General features: G+C 54.1%; 1 protein-coding gene across 2 annotated transcripts; it reads right to left on the bottom strand.

The window, feature by feature from the left end:
- Positions 1–2,748: 2,748 nt before the first annotated feature.
- On the bottom strand, positions 2,749–18,839 carry TMEM130 (transmembrane protein 130). 2 transcript variants are annotated; one of them, XM_086373969.1, is made up of 8 exons: positions 18,686–18,839; positions 11,726–12,031; positions 9,744–9,903; positions 8,588–8,754; positions 7,813–7,897; positions 6,587–6,789; positions 4,593–4,705; positions 2,749–4,086 (listed from the first exon to the last, which is right to left on the bottom strand). In XM_086373969.1, the coding sequence occupies exons 1-8, from the start codon at positions 18,768–18,770 to the stop codon at positions 3,934–3,936; spliced, it is 1,272 nt and encodes a 423-aa protein (XP_086230095.1). In that variant the 5' UTR covers positions 18,771–18,839; the 3' UTR covers positions 2,749–3,933. The 2 variants fall into 2 exon arrangements, with proteins under 2 accessions (XP_086230095.1, XP_086230094.1); XM_086373968.1 differs by having other exon boundaries at positions 2,749–4,122.
- Between the last annotated feature and the right edge of the window lie 399 nt (positions 18,840–19,238).

The raw sequence follows: 19,238 nt of genomic DNA on the forward strand, positions 1-19,238 counted from the left end.
TGTATTCCTCTGGCGCCCACAGGCTGCCCTGGAAGGAGGAAACTGCAGAAGCATGGCTGAGAAGGGCTGCCACCTGCTGGTCACTCTGGGAACTGCAGGCAGGTGGCCCGTGGGGACCTGACACGTGGTCTCCTGGGTCAGGCGCCCCGGGAAGGATCCTTCTCTCTGGGACAAAGAAAGCAGAGTCCCTTGTCCCCCCTGTGCTCCCCAAGGACCGCCCCAGGGTACAGCTACAGGGGTCTGATAGCCTTCTTGACACCCTGAGCTCCTCTGCAGTCAGACCCAGTCATCAGAATAAATCAGAATGTTTTTGAAAGCATAATAGTAAATAATTGGAATCCAAAGGCAACCAGTTATCAAAATGGCAGTTGTAATATATGTGCTCAGTGAAATAATATCCAGCAGCAAGTCTAATAACAACTGTAATTCTGAAGGCATGATCAGCATAAATGTCGTTTTGAGAGATTCACAATTGGAATGTGATGTGAACGCATTTGTGATTGTTACTGATGGCAAAGCCCCAGAAACTGCTGACAACAGTTTCGGTCCTATATTTATGACCTTGATTTGATTAAAGGTTTCTAACAGCAGAGATGTCATTTCTCCCATCCAAGCTCGTGAATTCTCTCCATAGGTCCCTTGGGAATCAGGCACCCTCAGGTTAAGAGCCCCAGACTCAGATCCTGCCTGGTGGTCCCAGCTCCTCCTCAGCCCCTTAGCCAGGCTCCAGCACAGCTGTGGCCCCTGCCGTACCTTTCAGAGCCTGGCTGCCTCCCTCCCACCCTCTGATCCCCGCCCCCAACACAGAACAAGACATCATCCTCAGAAGACAGCCATGGGCTTCCCGCTCTGATGATGAACAAGACCTCATCTGAACTTGATCACATCTGTAGAGACTCTGTTTCCACAGAAGGGCCCATTCACCAATTCAGGGTGGATATAAATTTCAGGAGAGTCACTTCCCAATACTTTGGCCACTTGATGCCAAGAGCCGACTCACTGGAAAACACCCTGATGCTGGGAAAGATTGAGGGCAGGAGGAGAAGGGGGCGACAGAGGATGAGACGGTTGGGTGGCATCACTGAGGCAATGGACGTGAGTTTGAGCAAGGTTTGGGAGATGGTGAAGGATAGGGAAGCCTGGCATGCTACAGTCCATGAGGTTGCAAAGAGTCAGACACAACTTAGCGACTGAACAATAACAACAGCTAGTCAACCCAGAATAGATGAATTCATCGACCTTGCCTTGGATCTTCCTAGACACCCGGGCATGTCTGGGGTGATAGGCTTCTTCAAGGAAAACGTGGCTCTTAACAGGTACCAGCAAAAATACATTCAGTTGCTTCTGCTCCTGACATCCTGTGGTCATTAGAACCTGCAGCCTCTCATTAGCCATGGCGAAGTCCCTCCTAGAAGTGTAGGCTGCTGGGAATAGCTGCCCAGCCCTTTTGCCATCTGGGGCTGGGATGTAGGTGTAGGGTGAACTAATATAGAACCCTGACAGTTCTCAGACAGAGGAGAAACATCATAAGACATCCCTTATACGTAGCATCTAAAAAGAAACAATACAAATGAACTTACAAAACAGAAACAGACCCACCGACTTAGAGAACGAACTTGCGGTTGCCAGGCGGAGGGGTGGTTAGGGAGTTTGGGATGGACACGTGCACACTGCTACATTTAAAATGGATAACCAACGAGGACCCACTGTATAGCACATGGAACCCTGCTCAGTGTTATGTGGCAGCCTGGATGGGAGGCGAGTTTGGGGGAGAGTGGATACATGTGTATATATATATGGCTATGCTATTCACGTAAAACTATCACAACATTGTTAATTGGCTAAATCCAGGTGCTTATTCGCTCATTTGTATCCGACTCTTTGAAACCCTAAGGACCGTAGCCCACTAAGCTAAAAGTCCATGGGACTTTTCAGGGAGGAATACTGGAGTGGGTTGCCATTTCCTCCTCCAGGGGATCTTCCCAACCCAAGGATCTAACGCGCATCTCCTGTTTCCTGCGTTGCAAGGGGATTCTTTACCGCTGAGCCATCAGGGAAGCCAGGCAGCACTAGTGATAAAGAACTCGGCTGCCAATGCAGGAGACGTAAGAGACATGGGTTCAATCCCTGGGTGGGCAAGAGCCCCTGGCATGTACGGCAACTCATTCCAGTGTTCTGGCCTGGAGAATCGCATGCACGGAGGAGCCTGGTGGGCTACAGTTCAAAGGGTTGCAAAGAGTTGGACACAACTGAACGACTAAGCATGCAAACTGAATCTCTTTTCTCAAACCTAAGTCCTAGTGTTTGAACAAAGTTCAAGAGGCCCTGCTGGAGACAGGAAGCTCTCACACTTGAGGGTGCACTGGGGCTGCCTGCTCCTCGGAGCTGTTTCGGGTGTGGCATGGGGCCCAGGGATCAGTATTTCCAAGTTCCCAGGTGCGGCCTACGTCCCACCCTGACCAGGAGTCACCCCCAGAGTCTCAGACTTAAGAGTCACCTGGGGGCGCCTGGACCCACCTCCAGGGGACCCTCAGGAGCCCGATCGTCTGTGAGGCAGCCTAAGCGGCAGTTTGAGAACCACTGGTCCAAACCGAGACCAGAGCCCGGGACAGCGGCTCCATCCCGTGCACCTGCCAGAGAATGTGTTGGGGAAGTCCTGCTACATCCAAGAACCTCTCCTGCTGCCTGCAAGGCACAAACGTCCAGGCACGGAAAAGAAGAGACTCAGCCACCCGCTCAAGGCTTGGCTATCGTCAGAGCACACAAGCTTTATTCAGCAATAACGGCAGTATTTATGAGTATGAGCTGTACAACGGTGGGGATGCTGTCTTCAGCGGAGTCTGAGAGCAAACAATTATGCTGACAGAGCCCGGCCTCCGCGGCCCTGCTCCCTCCCCAGACAGGCCCAGGTTGCTCCCCACTCCTGCACGGTGGATGGGGTCCCGACCATGGGCTCCCTCTGTGCCCACACTCTCTGCACCTGACCTGCCTCCCCCAGGCCACTGGGCCAAAGGGAGAGGGGTGGACTGGTCCCCCACCCTGGGCTCCATCCAGTCCTCTTCCCTCTCAAGGCCACCCTGGGAGCAGTTAAGGGGGCAAGAACTCTGTCCCCCGCACAGGGTACCCAAGTTTCCCCCCAGCCTGACTCTTTTGCCACAGAGCCTCTTCCTCAATGCAAGTTGACAGGGACTCAATAAAAGAAAGTGCTGTCTACGAAGCACTTCACACTCACAAAGCATTAGCCCTGCCCCCCACCCGACCCCCAGCAAGCAGACGGGGAACAGGGTTTCCTCAGAAGGGGACCCAGGAGCCCCTGGGACAGCACACAAAGGCAGGAGCCAGGCCCCCGAGCTGTCGGGGCCACGTGGGAAAGGTCAGGTTTCCTTTTAGCTCTGATCGAGGGGACATCTCAGCAAGCAACTAACTGAGAGAGGGGAAGTCGTCTGAAACGTCTGGGTGACGTCATGCGTGCTTGTCCCTGTATGTAAGATCTTTCGTGATGTAGCCTTAAATTAACCATTTGTGAGCTTCCTCCTAGCCCTCTGACCTGGGCAGGGCTGCCTGGGGGAGGGAAGTGTGAACCCCAGATGGACGGCAAATGTGCCAAATAGGGGAGAAATCTGTGAGGGGCAGCGGGCACACCTAGGGGAGAACACGGACCACGTCCAGTGTCGGAGTCCCACTTGGGGGCCTCCTCAAAGGCAAGGGGTGGGGCAGGGCTGACCGAAAGGGGCTTCCGGCCGCATGGATGGATGGATTGCTGGGAGGTGGGACTGAGCGGGGCTTGTGGAGGCGGCTAGACTGTACAGATGGATGACCGGTCAGGGCGGATGGCCCCGCACTCATGGCGTGCACCAGCCTGCCCCCGACACTGCCCAAAATTCCTGGTCAGCAGTCAGTTAACACTGAAACTGGGTTGGGGGTGGGCGGCGCTCAGACCGTGTAAGTTTTGACAGACTTGTAGAGGGGAGGCAGCAGCCCATGGTTCTCGCGGACGACCTCCAGGTACTCAGACTGCGTCTCCAGTAAGAAGGGCCCACAGCACATCTGGCAGCAGCACCGGACTCCAGTGGGCGGCTCCGGGTTCTTGTCAGACATGGGGGAAAAGTCAAAATCAGCCACCTATGGTGAATAAAACCCCACAGGTCAATCACCCTCCCGCCCACCTGCAGCCCCGTGAGGTGGCCTTACGAGCTCAGCAGCCTGGCTGGGCAGCCTCTTACAAGCTCAGCTGCCTGGTTGCTGCACGCACAGAAACACCTTTCGGACACTACCCGGGGCTTCCCTGTGCCCTTGGCTTTTCTGCTTTCTGGGTTTCCCCTGCTTTTGGCTGCCCTCTCCTTTACCAGTTTGTGGGCATGGCAGGCAGGCCAAGGGCAAGCAGAGTAGGAGGTAAGTGACATCAGAAGCAACCAAGTTTATCAACGGGGCCCCAGTTACAGATGCTTCATGGGTACTTCAGCCCCAGCCCTGGGGTCTTGCTCTGACATCCAGAGCACCTCCTAGACCCCCTGGTCTCCCCCTCGCCCTCTCTGCAGATCCTCTCCTGTCAAGGCCAGGAGTCCAGCGCCCCCACCCCACCGAGCACCCACCTCCACCATGTCCTTCTGGTGAGCAGCATTCCTCAGGGTCATGTACATGATGAAGGCCAGCATCATGGTGATGAGCGTGGCACACGGGAAAGCAAAGACAGCCGGCTGGATGCCTAGGAGGAAGAGGGGGTTGAGCCATGAGCCTGGGCAGTCAGTGCTGAATACCAGCTCTCAGGGTACAGCTCGGGGGAGAGAACAGAGCCCACCAGAGCCGTTTCCCTCTTTGTGTACATGCGTCCCAGTCAGGCAACTCCAATAGGCAAATCCAGGATTTCACAAAACCCAAGGTAGGGTCTGTTGGGGTTTTAAAGCGGTACTTGATAGAAACTTTCAAAGGGTGCAACTGAATTTCCCACCAGAGCGTGGGCTGGACTCATAGCAACTTGCTTCTAAACAGCGGCAGAGGACAGAGGGGTGACGTACAACTTCCAAGCCTAGACCATGAAAGACCCAGCAGCTTCCTCCTTTCTCTCTGGGGTGACTTGTGTTGGGGAAGGAGGCCAGGGCATGAGGACACCCAAGCATCCCTGTGACCTCCAGCAGCTCTGGGCCTGCTCACTTAGATCCTATTGCGGAGAAGCCACAGGGCAGAGCAAGAAGAGCCCAGCGGGTCCTGGGTTCAAATCTCGGCTCTGCCCAGGTGACCTGACAGTCATGCTGACCCACGAGGTGGCCGTGGAGATGCAACCAGGTGAGGCAGGTGCAAGGCAGCTGATCAGCAAGTGTGGGTTCCTTCTCACCCTTCTCCCACTCTCCTCCGGGTAGAGACACCACCACACACCAAAAGGATCTGTCTCTGAGGAAAGGCAGCATGGATTACCTGCAGTGCCAGCTTTCCACACAGGACGCAGGGGATCCCAGGCGCTCAGTGCCCAGGAGGTGCGGGGGAGTCAGGGCCCAAGGCCCCCAGGGATGCCCGCAGGTCAAAGAGTCTACCTGGCACACAGGGTCAGCCAGGGCCCAGGGCAGAGCATGGAGTCGGCTCAAGGAGTAGGGACTGGGAGACTGAAGGGGGTGGTAACACATCTGGTGCATTGATAAGAGTCAACCTTGGGGAAAGTGCAGCTGGCGGGGGGGGGTCCTCTTTAATATACACAGGGTGGGACCTGGCTGAGCATCTGAAAGACCATCCCTAGGGCCTGGGATCCTTTCTCCTCTACAGAAGAAAGCCCTCTTCTGGGGGAGGACATTTCCAGAGGACCCCCTGGAAGTGAAGGGGAGAACCTGGTGCTGTCATCAGTCAATCCCACGGCTGCAAGCCAGCAGCTGGACTATGTGACTGTTTGGAGAAGAGTATGCCCGGGGGGAAGGCTGGGCACCCAATTGAATGGGAAAGACTGCACTGCACACTTTCTGAGCTGCCTGCACTCCCTGGGAGACTTCTGACAGCCCAGTGAAGCCAGCACAGTCGCCATCGGAGATGCTTGTTTTGGTGAAAGTGAAAACACTGAGACGCAGGTGATGGGGTGGGTGTGACGGCAGTGAAGGATGGAGGGCTCGTGCTGGGGACAAGGGAGGCAGAGGTCACGTGTGGGAGGGACGCTGCCCACTGGCAGCACTGGTGGCAACACGAGAGCTGAAGTTGGGATGATCCCAGGGCACAACGGTATGGATGGCACTGGCCCAAATGGTGGGTGCCGGGGCTGGGAGCAGGGGCATTGACAGGGGTGCTGGCGGTGGCTGGGGTGGTTGCTACGGCAGCGCTGACTCTGGCTCGTGAAGACGTTACGGCTAGTGGTGCTGGTGTTGAGAGTGGTGTTGCTGGGACTGAAGGCGGCTGCTGTCGCGGGGCTAGAGCAGTGGCCGATGGCACTAGAGTTTGGTGGTGGTGCTGTGGGTGGTCGGCAACGGTGCTGATTGGGGCCGGCAGGGTTACCGATGATTCTAGTAATAGTGGGATTGGCTGCTGACGGCCATTGGTGGACCGAGGGTGACTGGCGATGGTGGCAGGATTGACTGATTTCTGCTGGGAGCAGAGGCAAAGTGTCACTTACTGGAGGGCCACACCTGGATCTTGTGGTACTGGTGCGTCTTGCTGATGACGTTCTCAGCCTGGATGCTGAAGCAGTAGTCCCCGGGATCCCGGAAGATGTGGGTCAGGTTGTAAGCCGTGCTGTCCACGGACACCGGGTGGCATTCCCCTTCCTCCAGCGGGAGGCACTCGGGCTTAAGACGCCAGCACACGTTCAGAGGGGGGCTGCAGGGAAATGGGGGGGATGTTTTTTCAGCTTGCCAAAGGGTGTGAGCACAGACCAAGTCCAAGAAAGGTCAGGCAGTCGTGAACTTCAGTGTTCTTTCCAGGTGCCCAGGCCTCCAGGAACATGGTAGTACATTAGAGATGGCCCGAGACTGCAAGGGGAGGCCAGGGCAGTGACACATACAGGGACATGCACAGACTGCTGGGCGAGGCAGAATGCATGCTCCAGTGATGCCCTTGGTGTGTCAAGGGGACAGAGAAGCACGCTCTCAATGAGGAAGTCAGGGAAGGCTTTCTGGAGGAGGTGGCATTTGAGTAGGGTCTGAAAGGATAAGTGGGCTTTCTATAGGTTTGAAGGGGTGAGGGCATTCCCACACTGCAGACAGCCCCACAAGGCCAGTGTTCCCTCCCCTGGACCCTGAGAACGGAGTCATGTTGTGACTCTTCCATGGCCCAGTGAAGGGTGGGCTCGTCACTCCATGTGTTCCCTAACTTGGGTCCCCTCAGGGATGAAATCCAGTTGTCACGTATGGATGTGACAGTTGGACTATAAAGAAAGTTGAGCACTGAAGAACTGATGCTTTTCAACTGTGGTCCTGGAGAAGACTCTTGAGAGTCCCTTGGACTGCAAGGAGATCCAAGCAGTCCATCCTAAAGGAAATCAGTCCTGAACATTCACTGGAAGGACTGATGCTGAAGCTGAAACTCAATACTTTGGCCACCTGATGGAAAGAATTGACTCATCTGAAGAGACCCTGATGCTGGGAAAGATTGAGGGCAGGAGGAGAAATGGACAACAGAAGATGAGATGGTTGGATGGCATCACTGACTCGATGGACATAAGTTTGAGCAAGCTCTGGGAGTTGGTGATGGACAGGGAAGCCTGGGGTGCTGTAGTCCATGGGGTTGCAGAGTCGGACACAACTGAACGACTGAACTGAACTGAAACAAAGTCAGGAGCCTCTCAGCGGGAGTGTGGACAGGACCACAGATCAGGCACAGTGTGCTCCAGGCTTCACTCACCTCCCCAGGAAGTTCAAGGTCACTACCATCTTTTGGAAGGTCTGAATTAGGTTGGGCCCGAAGACTTGGATGCCTCGAAGGGTTTCTGAAAAGCAAAGAAGATGACCTCGTTATACCTGGTGGCTGACGACAGCTGTCTCGGGGTTCCCGGGGTTCCTGGGCTGTGCAACCACCACCCTGTCCACTTGGCCCCCCGGAAGGGCAGGTCACAGGTCACATCCAGAGTCCTGCTTCCCCATCAGCAGCAGATGCTGGAGCTGCTTAGACTGAGACCGCTGGGGGAAGCCAGAAGGACTCTGGTAAGCAGGACCTGGGGCTGGCTTAGGATAACCACCTCCCTCCCCACCATCTGGGCTGTGTGTGGGGCAGGGGACCAGCATCCTGTTAGCATGACTGAGAAATCGGCTGCAGCTGCCCCAGTGCCCCGTCTTGACAAAGCCAGGAGCGGCGGGTCTGGAGGCTCCCTCCCGGTGCAGCCGACTGGGGCCGTCCCATTCCCGACAGGACAATGTAGCCGGAAAGAGAGAGTGATGGGGATGCACCCTATCACGGCACAGTGTCTGCGCTCTGCCACTCGGTGCCCCCAACCTCCTCCGTGGCCTTCAGGGCCCTCTTAGAAGTGGGCAATGACAGACCCTCACAGGGCTGCCAAGGGAGCTGAAGAGAGGCTGTGCAAGCCACTCTGATCTGTGTGTGCTCCAGCCCTGGAAGGAGTGGTACCCAGGGCTCCTTGACGAGCCAAACACTCAACCCACACCAACCCCTCGAGACTCACCTTGCAGCTTCAGCGAGGCAGAGAAGTCACCCGTCTTCTGCAGAATGCCCTTCCCGGCGTCCGGCGTGACCTGCTCCCACCCTGCCACCACCTTGACCTTCACAGTGAAGGATCCAATGATGGAATAGTTATAATAGACAGTACCATCTCTGGTCACCATCTGGGTGCTGTACGGTGTTGGGGAGGGGAGAGATGACAGAAGTGATCCACGTGACTTTTTAGGATCAGCGGTTGGGTGTACAGTGACACATTCAGACCAATGTCATTTTGCAAGCAAAAATGTCACCTCAGCAGCAGTCCCCAGGGCCAGCCAGGCCATGAGGTCAGCTGACCTACATGGGTGGAGTGGCTGTTGGTCATCTTTGGACTTGTAAGTTACAGGTAGAAGAACTCTTAGCAACAGGCGCCTGTTACCTGCCAGGAAGTGCTTTGCAACCCCATCCAGACCAAGGAAAGACCGTGTGTTAGATAGAGATGATCTGGGAAGGGGAGAAATATGAACTTTGGAGTTAAGACAAATCTGGCTTTGAATCTCAGCTCCAAATTTCCTATCTACATAACTCTCAGCCTTACTTTTCTCATCTGTAGAACAGGAAGAATCATACCTCCATCTTAAGTTATGACTTTTTCCTCTACAATTACCTGAATCACTTTGAAAGGAACTTGAGTAACAATAAAGAAAATATTTTTGTTGATTTGTTGATGCTCTTTATATATGAAGTTTATATACCTTCCAAATATTTTCTTCCAGTTTAACCATTATCTTTCGGCTCAACTTGCTTCTTTCATTTCAAATTTTAAATCTGATGATGCCAAACTTAGCATTTTTTTTTTCCTTTACAGTTTCTACCTTTTATTTGTATTCTTAGAAATGCCTTCTCCACTGCCAAACTATTCAATTGCAGGGGATCATCGCCTACATTCCAATCTAGTCCTCGTTTATTATGTTTACTGTTTACTATTTTAAATCTGTAAATTTGGAACAAGTTTTGTTAGGGATTAGACTGGCTCACACTGTTCCCCAGGGACCACGAGTTTGGCATAGAGCAGGTGTGCAAGGCATGTTCGGAGTGAGAGTGAGCAGGTGAAGATAGCAGAGTACAGAGCACTCCACACAGGCCAGAACTCTGGGCCATCAAAGGGGGTCAGAACATACCCGTCTCCGAAGTCCCAGCTGTAGAGGAACGAGGCGTTCTTGAAGAAGTTGCTGGGGTCGTGGAGGAGGAAGGAGACTTTAAGGACTGTCTTGGTGAGGTAGGAGCTGGGCCAGGGCAGGGAGGTGTTCTGGGTGACCACAAGGTTCCCCACGAGGAACTCTGGGAGGGAGAAACCACGGGAGGGTGAGTCCCCCGCCCCCAGGGTGGAGGAGGGCAGAGCCATGTGCCAGCTGGCAGGGCAGCCTCTCCCCCACCCGACCTCCTGACTGTCACCGTTGTGGTAACAAGAGGGGACCCTGCAGGTCTCCGAACACAGAGGCATACACCCCCCTCCTAGGCACTGCCCCAGGCCAGTGGATGCTGGTGAAGACTCACTTCCTGTCTTACACGTACAGTTCGCTCCTGTACCCCTTTCACCAGGACCCTGAACTTTCTGGCGCCAAAGATGCCCAGGACCAGAAGGAAATGCACAGGCTTTTAAATCAATTCTTGGGAAATACTTCAAAGTACTAGATGAGCCTAGAAAAAAACGAGCATTTCTACTGACCACATGTGTTGTTTAGTCACTAAGTCGTGTCTGACACTTTGCGACCCCATGGACTGTAGCCCGCCAGGCTCCTCTGTCCGTGGGATTCTCCAGGCAAGAATCCTGGAGTGGGTTGCCATTTCCTTCTCCTGGGGATCTTCCCAACCCAGGGATGGAACCACATCTCAGGCACTGCAGGTGGATTCCTTACCACTGAGCCACCTGGGAAGCCCATTGCCAAGTACACATGTGTACATATTTAAGGTATACATACATTAAACAGTTGATCAAATTGGTCATAGAATTTCATTTTGATCTTTAAAAATTTACAAGCATGAGTACTCTCTCAGGCTAAAACACACTCTTTGTAAAGATCATTATTATTACAAATTATATCAGTATTCTTACAGTTGCATACTTAGCTTGTTGCTATTTTCCTCTGTTATTATAGAAACTGTGATGAACACTTTCGTGCATAAACCATTACCCAAATGGAGGTTTATTACCTGAAGATAAGTTCTTTAATAGATTGTAGGGATTTCCCTGGGGCGTCTTCCCTGGTAGCTCAGCTGGTAAAGTATCTGCCTGCAATGCAGGAGATGCCGGTTTGATTCCTGGGTCAGGAAGATCCCCTGGAGAAGGGATAGGCAACCCACTCCAATATTCTTGGGCTTCCCTGGTGGCTCAGACAGTAAAGAATCCGCCTGCAGTGTGGGAGACCTGGGTTTGATCCCTGGGTCGGGAAGATCCCCTGGAGGAGGGCACGGCAACTGACTCCAGTATTCTTGCCTGGAGAATCCCATGGACAGAAGAGCCTGGCAGACTACAGTCCATGGGGTTGCAAAGGAATGATTCAACACAGCATAGCACAGGGACTTCCCTGGTGGTCCAGTGGCTTAGACTCCACACTTCCAAGGTAGGGAGCCTGGGAACTAGATTCCACATGCTACAATTAAGAGTTCCCATGCTGGAACTAAAGATCCTGCATGCAGATAAGACCCAGTGCAGCCAAATAAATAAGAAGAAAAAATTGATTGTAAACTCCAAGAAAGCAGGGAGTTCTTGGAAATAGAGAGAACGGAGGGAGGGTGTGAGGGAGGAAGAAGGGAAAAAAGAGAAGGGTAGGGTAGGGGGGATAGGGAAAGAGAGAAAGAGAAAGAAGGATCGGAAGACTAAAATAACTTACAGCCATTGATACATTTGGATCATCTCCTCTCCCAAGGCCTGTATTAGTTGACACCCCAGTAGCAAATATGCACTTTGTGTTCATTTCAGCACAGCCCTGCCAGCAGTGGGTATTACCATCTTCTGATCCTTTGTTAACTCAACTGATAGCAACTGAAAACCATGGGTCTAATCTGCCCATGTGTGATGGTTGTGATGCCTGTGCCAGGCTGGTTGTTTTCTCTGCCCCAAGAGCCTGAAGGCAAATCAGCGAGGAGGGAAGGTCCTCACCTGTGATGGGGAGGACGAGGAGGCTCCTGGCCACAGGCTGGCACATCCCACAGTCGGCGGCAGTGACCCAGACGGAGATTGGGAAGTCCCCGGGCACGCTCCCCACGACGCGGATGGTGGAGCTGAAAGCCTCGTCCGCCTTCCCCGTGAGCAGCAGCGGGGTGTGGATCCAGTGGAAGCGGTAGAGGTGGGTGCTGGTGGGCAGGGCCAGGCTGCCGTTGTCATCGGCCACCAGGCTGGCCATGATGGTCACCTCTGCCCCCGTGGTGGCAGGGCCATCGGTGGTGAGCTGAAGTTCATACAGGCCTAGGAACCCAGAAACAAAGGCTGTGTTTCAGGAGAGGGCATGGCCAGGAGCCGCACTGCCCCACGCTGCGTGGGCGTCTATTCATCTCATGGGTGGAGAAACTGAGTCAGGTCAAGGGACAAGCCCAAGGATTATACGATTAGCACATTGCCAAGTGGAGACTCGAACCCAGGCCCGGCTGACTCCAAACCCACACTCTTTCCACTGTCTCAATTTATTTTCTTTTTTCATGCCAGCCACGCAGGGCCTTACAGAGCATGAGTCTGCTGACCTGGCCAGGTTTCTCAGCTACAAAAATGACTATCAGTTCATGTCACAGGAGGAAACACTGCAGCTGCTGCCCAAAAAGGCGCCCTCCCGCATCACCCACTCTTTGGGCCCGAGCTTTACATGTGAAACAAAATTCCAAGTTGAAACACAGAGCTGAATCTGGATCCCCTTAGAGGCCTCATGCCTTGGCAGGGCAGAACAAGCCTCGGGAGGAAGGGTCACTGTGATCCAAGACTGGGCCCTTCTCTTTGGTCTCAGTCTGCAAATCCACAAACTGAGAGCTTCTAGATCTGAGCCACCCGATACGGTTGGTTCCACTGCCACGTGGGGCTCCTGAAGCTTCAGTCAAAAGGAAACAAACTTCAAACCCACTCTCTTGGTCGCACTGGCCATGTTCCAAGGGCTCAACGGCCGCATGTGGCCAAGGGTCACGAGAGAGGACACTGTGGATACAGATCTTTGTTATCACAGAAAGGCTCCATGGGACCACACGTTCTCAGGGACCTCCAGGGTCTTGGCCGGGGTCAGCACGGGAGCGCTCTGATTCCAGCTGGGCCCGCTCCTTGAGGAACTTGAACTGACATATTGGGCATACAGCTCTTACAGGGAACCTGGGAATTAAGACTTGCAGGTTGCAAGCAGAGAACAGGGCCTGGGGACTTCCCTGGTGGTCCAGTGGCTAAGACTCTGCACTCCCAATGCAGGGGGCCTGGGTTCAATCCCTGGTCAGGGAACTAGATCCCTCATGTCATAACTGAGAAAAAAAAAAAAAAAGACTCCTCATGCTGCAACTGAAAAAAAGATCCTGCATGCTGCAACAAAGAAGAAAGATCCCATGTGCCTCAAGGAAGACCTGGCATGGCCAAATAATATAAATAAATAATTTTCTTAAATAAACAAATATTTTTTCAAAAGAGAGAGAGAGAACAGGGCCTTGTGGACATGGAATGGAGACCATGTAAGAGGCCTTTTAAATAATACTCCCCACCCGACCAAGACCATTCAGTCTTACACTGAATGTAAGACTAATTATAATCTGAAAATACAGAAAGGTATAAAATTTTTTTAAAAAAGAAAACTTTTAAAATAATCAGCAACGGTCCCTCTTACTATATTTGGACAATTTTCTGCTATTTTTTCAAATGATGCTTACTCTGAGATTATTCCACTGTTGTTGCTGGTTTTGCATATCAAGCATCTTCCTAAGTTATTATGCTTCACCTGCTTTAGATAACTGAAGATTTTTATCATACTCACGGGTAAGATTTTAAAAATCAGGTTTATTTCCATCATAAAAGTTAAGACAGGGACTTCCCTGGAATCTTCAGTGGTTAAGATCCCATGCCCCCAATGCAGGGGGCATGGGTTCAATCTCTGGCTGGGGAACTAAAATCTCGCATGCCACACAGCACAGCGTGGCCACACACACGCAAAGTAATACATGCACATGAAGAATATTAGAAGTGTCCTATTACCCTACCCCCCAAAAAAAACAACAGCTGCTAACAGATTAAGGTCCTCTGGCTCTTTTTCATGCACCAAAGTTCCAACTTCGTCAGCATCACCCTCTGCACACAACTCTGCGTGATTTTTTTTCCACATGACACATCAAAAGGATGTCCGCGGGGGTCCTAACGTGAACTTCAGTGGTTGCAAGATAATCCCTCAAGCAGGTGTATCTGAATTCCCAGAACTCTTCCCTCTCCTCAATAACACTACTGCGTGTTTCGGTAACTCTTTTCCTGCAGTTTGGGTTTTCCTCTTCAGGTGCGATGTCTGAAGGGCTTGTGAGGTTAGAGACTGTCCAGCCTGTGGCAGGGCACACCTGGGCAGATGAGGTGATACAGAAGGAAGGGAGGAGGGACCACAACACCCACCCCCATCATTTCAGCCCCTCCCACCTCTCCCTTTCCCAGGCATAGGCACCCCCTCCCTTGACTTCTGGTACCTCCTAAATGCTGATGGAACCCAGGAACAGTGACTTCAATTCTACTAAGCAGTAATGTAGTAGCTACTAACCACATGCCATTATGTTTAATCACTTAAATGTAATTAATACTAAAAAATTCAGTCCCTCCATTGCACCAGAGCCATATTTCAAGCACTCAAGAGCCATAGCTCTCCCGGACAGCACAGATGGAAAATATATCCTTCATCATCCAAAGTTCTGTAGGCCAGGGATGCAGCAGCAGTCCCCAGGCTTTTTGGCACCTGGGGCCAGTTTCGTGGAAGATACTTCTCCCACTGAGCTGGGTAGGGAGCGGGGTAGGGATGTTTTCAGGATGATTCAAGAGTATCATGTTTATTGTGCACTTCATTTCTCTCATTACTACATCAGCTCCACTTCAGATCATCAGGCATTAATCCCAGAGGCTGGGGTCCCCGGCTCTAGACCCCCTGGCTTTCTCCCCTCCCAAACCTACCATTCTCAGTACCTGTCATTCTCTGTCTGGTTAGAGGGTCCCTGGGCCCCTGCTACTCTCGCTGCTCCTCTCCATCACTACGAACACTTGTGTGTGTGTGTGTCCTCAGTCGCTCAGTTGTGTCTGACTCTTTGCGACCCCATGGACTGTAGCCTGCCAGGCTCCTCTGTCCATGGGATTATCTAGGCAAGAATACTGGTGTGGGTTGCCATTTCCTCCTCCAGGGGATCTTCCCAACCCAGGGATCGAGCCCATGTCTCTTGTGTCTCCTGCACTGGCAGGCGATTCTTTACCACTAGCGCCATCCTGGGGAGCCCCCATCCAGTAGATGACTGCTCCATCCTACCCGCTGACCCTTGGCCTCCAGTTCTGCCCTACTCTCAGCCACCCCAGCAAGCAGCTTCCTGCACAGTTCATCTGATCACGGGCTGGCCTCCCGGTAGAGGGAATCCACATTCATGTCTTGGCACATCCATGCTGTAGCTTTAATACTTGCTCTGTCCTTCATAGCCTCAAGGCCTTTGCACATGCTGTCCCCACTGCTCTTCTTCACCTAGCTGTCTGTGGATATAACTTCTTCCAGGAAGCCCTCCCTGACTCCTACCCCCCTGCCCCGCACCCTCATCTTTTCAGCACTCTTCCAACAGCTTGGCACACAGCTCACCCTGGGTTGGGATAGACATTTCCTCATTTCCCCTAACTGCACTGCAAGCTCCCTGAGGGCAGGACAGGGGTCATCCCCGTCTCCTCCTAGCCTAGTCAAGCACTCGGCACCAAGTAGCGGTTGGACACTGTGCTGTGGAGTGGCACCTGGAGAGAAGGGTGTGGCAGGGGTACCAGCCCACCTGGTGCTGCCCTAGGAAACTCTTCATCCAGGTGCTGCAGACTGAGCCCCTTCCTTGGGCCCCACCCCACAGCTCTGAGGGGACCCAGAAGTATAGGACGTGCCCCCTGCCCTTGTGGGGTTCACGAGAGACCTGTTGATTCAGCCAAACTGGAAGGTGACTGAGTGGGTCCTCAGCTGGATCCCATTCACCCTGCGACACCATGTCGCCTGCCCCTACTGGGGACTCTGTCTCCAGCCTTTTGGTCACTCATGTTACACATCGGTTCCGAATCCCTTTCCTTGATGCCATATTTTGAATTATAAAGTCATCTGAGCTAGCATTGCAAAAGGGACCAGCAGTGTCTTAATCTCAAAGAGAGAATTCCAGACAGAAGTCTCTCCAAGAAAACACAGTGTATGGCTGAGTCCCTTTGCTGTCCACCTGAAATTATCACCATGTTATTAATCTGCTATGCTACTGCTGCTGCTAAGTCACTTCAGTTGTGTCCAACTCTGTGTGACCCCATAGACGGCCACCCACCAGGCTCCCTCGTCCCTGGGATTCTCCAGGCAAGAACACTGGAGTGGGTTGCCATTTCCTTCTCCAGTGCATGAAGGTGAAAAGTGAAAGTGAAGTCGCTCAGTCGTGTCCGACTCTTCTCGACCCCGTGGACTGCAGCCTACCAGGCTCCTCTGTCCATGGGATTTTCCAGGCAAGAGTACTAGAGTGGGGTGCCATTGCCTTCTCCAATTAATCTGCTATACTCCAACATAAAATAAAAGCTAAAAAAAAAAATAAACTTTCAAAGATTCTTTAAATTGAAAAAAACAAACAAACAAACAGTGTAGATTTTACACTGGGGAACCTGAATCCCCAAGGGCTCCCAGGGGATAACGCTACTGCCTGGGGTCAGAGAAAATCTGCATTGCCCCAGGCTAAGTTCCTCTGGCTGGGGGACAGCCTCTGGCGGTGGTGGGGGGCCAGCCTTTGGCCAGGCTGCTGCAGAAGGAGGTGCTGAGATGAGAGGCCATTTCCACCCTTCCCCCTCTTGCTCTTGCCCACCGTCTCCCCCCCTACAAGGAGAGGCGCGTGGACCAGAGCAAGGCTGGCAGGTGGCAGGGACATTCGGCTGCATGCTAATGGCCAGCCAGCATCTGCAGCAAGATGGGCGCATGTCAGCACGATGATGAGGACGAGACGACGCGGATCGGTTGCCAGGGGAATGGAATAGGGGGGCAGCCGTCTCAGCTGGGCGGAGGGACGGGGTGGGGGAGGGCAGGGGATGTGGCTACAGCAAACGCAGCTACAGCAGCAGTGGCCCAGCTCCTGGGAGCCGTCCCCTGCACCACCTATCCAAACGCTGAGACTCCAAGGGTACTTTGTGTTTTTGTTTTTTAAAGCAGGTATTTCACAGCCCCTGGGTGATGCTGCCCCTCGTCTTCAGGGTCTCAGAATTGTCCAGAATCTGAAATGCGCCATGAAGTCTTTGCCACCTGTGGCTGAAGGGACCAAGCCCGGGTCGGGTAACCTACCCGTCGAAATCCATGTTTCCTGTTCTGGAGTCCAGGTGCCCTGGCCTTGGAGTATAGAGCAGCCCAGGCCAGGCTTGAGGGACCCCACAGGCACCCCAGTGGCCCAGAGCTGAGAGGGCCACAGCAAGATGTGAAGTGGCAAGAGCCACGAAGCTTGACCCATGGAAAAATGCCCACCAGCAGGCTCCCTTGGATTCCACCTGGAGCATGTACATACTCCCTGACCACACAGCCTGCAGGGGCCCTAGAACCTTCTAGAAAAGGGTTACATGGGCCTTTGCACCTTGCACATGTTGTCAGCCCAAAACACTTCCCAAAGTACCTCTGAAGTGTGAACAACACAACCTGGAATTAATGAATGGTCCAGGACACCGACTTCTGACTTTAACCCTTGGTACAGGAAGCGTGCCTGAGTCTGACTCAGACCTGGGGAGGCTGCAAAAGGGCTTCTGAATCTTTCTCTCCTGTGGGTTTTCCCCAACCGCATCTCAGTTGTTTCGACTGTATCATGGGTGCAGTAGGCCAGGCTGGGAACTACATATGATTTCCAAAGAATTAATCCCCTCCTACTTTTTTTTTTCTGGCAATTTAGGCCACACTGATCATTTCTGGACATCTGTAAACCTAACAGACAAGAGACCTCATTTCTATGTGAATATCCAGGGAGAAGCAGATTATCCCGACCAAGCACAAAATTCTCTTAACATTCACTCCTAAGATGCAGGGTTTTTACTTTCCCTTGTGGCTTTCATTTCACAAGTTAGGATTCCATCTCTTCTTCTCTCTACCATTCTTTGAAGGTGGGATGGGGCATGATGAACATATTGGATAATACTGAATAGCTGCATTCAATAATCTTGAACGCACCCAATAGCTGCCAACAGTCTACTCCAAACTCTCCAACCTGGGTCCCCTTTATTTTGTCGCCAAAATGGCCCAGAAAAGTGGGGTGCTGGCCTTCGGGCGGTGAGGAGGTGGGGATGCTAGAAGCACAGCCCCGGGGGACACGGAGTGTTACCCAGCGGATTCAGCTCGGGGTCCATTTTGGAAACCATTCCCAGAGAGGAAATGGCAGGCTGGCTTCCCGGGCTCTGAAAATCGCATCCCTCCGCCCCCAACCACCACCCCGAAGCCGACAGGAGCTGGGTGGCACGCCTCTCCCAATAAGGCAACATTGGAGGCAATCTGGCCGCACTCCCTGGGGTCTGTGGCGTGACGACTGACCCCAGCATCCCCGGTCCCCCCGCAGCATCCTCCCCCACCTCCAGCGGCTTGGAGGCTCCCAGGCTCCGGGATGGAGGCCTCGGCCACCACGCCGTTCTTAGGGCAGGGCCGATCTGGAGGGCCTGCAGAAGCGAGGGGCGCGGGGAGCCCCCCAAGTGCCGGCGACTTCAGGGGACAGGGGTGAAGGGACAGGCCCGTCGGGCCGTGGTCCCCTCCACAGTGCGCGGCCTCGGGAGAGGAGGGAGGTGAGCACAGGGCGCAGGGCGCCACCTCCGCAGCCCCGGCTCCCGGCGAGGCCGCCGGCTCCAGACCGCCCCGAGGCCCCCGGCGCGCGGCCGACCGGGGAGGGCGGCCGGCCGATCCGCGCGGCGCCTTACCTGCGGCCACCCTAGCCGGGGCCAAGGGCAGGAGGCAGGCTAGCCAGAGGATGCGGCCGAGGCGCGGCCAGAGCGCCAGGGCCATGGCGGCGCCAGGAGCCGCTGGAACGCCGAGGGGACGCGGCTGGACTCGACTGCGGCGGCGGCCTCGCCTGGGGCGCGCGGCGAGGGCGGTGCGGGGAGGTGCGGGCGCGGCGCAGGCTCGTCCTCGCCTCGGATCGCGGAGTCTCTGCGCGTCGCCGCCGCCCACGGCCCGCCGCGCCGACCCCGGCCCACGTCAGCCGCGTTGCGCCCCCTCCCCGGCCCCCGCTGCACCCTGCCTCTCTCCGCGATCCTCCCGGCTCCCCCCGGGCCCCAGCTCCTCCAATCTGCGCCCCCTCCTCCCTCCCGTCGCCGCGCCCCTCCTCTCCCCTCGATCCCTCCCCTCCCCGGTGCCCGCTCCTCCAGTCGGCGCCCCCTCCCCTCCAAGCGTCCGTGCCCGCGCCCGGCGACTCTGACTCAGCGTCCCCAGAGGCGCGCGCGACGCTGCGAAACCTCTAGAAGGGCCCTTTGG

This window comes from Bos grunniens, chromosome 25 (assembly GCF_055505025.1).
Source record: "Bos grunniens cultivar Pamir isolate PY7600 chromosome 25, Bosgru_T2T1.0, whole genome shotgun sequence".
NCBI classification, from domain to species: domain Eukaryota; kingdom Metazoa; phylum Chordata; class Mammalia; order Artiodactyla; family Bovidae; genus Bos; species Bos grunniens.

Bases quoted from the DNA above. Each gene is read 5' to 3' on its own strand.
- TMEM130 (XM_086373968.1), bottom strand. From the start codon at position 18,770: ATGGCCCTGGCGCTCTGGCCGCGCCTCGGCCGCATCCTCTGGCTAGCC. The intron at 4,706-6,586 runs GTAAGTGACACT...TCTTCCTCCTAG, and splicing joins GATCCAGGTGTGGCCCTCCA to GCATCCAGCCGGCTGTCTTT. The intron at 4,123-4,592 runs GTGGGTGCTCGG...TATTCACCATAG, and splicing joins ACCAGAAGGACATGGTGGAG to GTGGCTGATTTTGACTTTTC.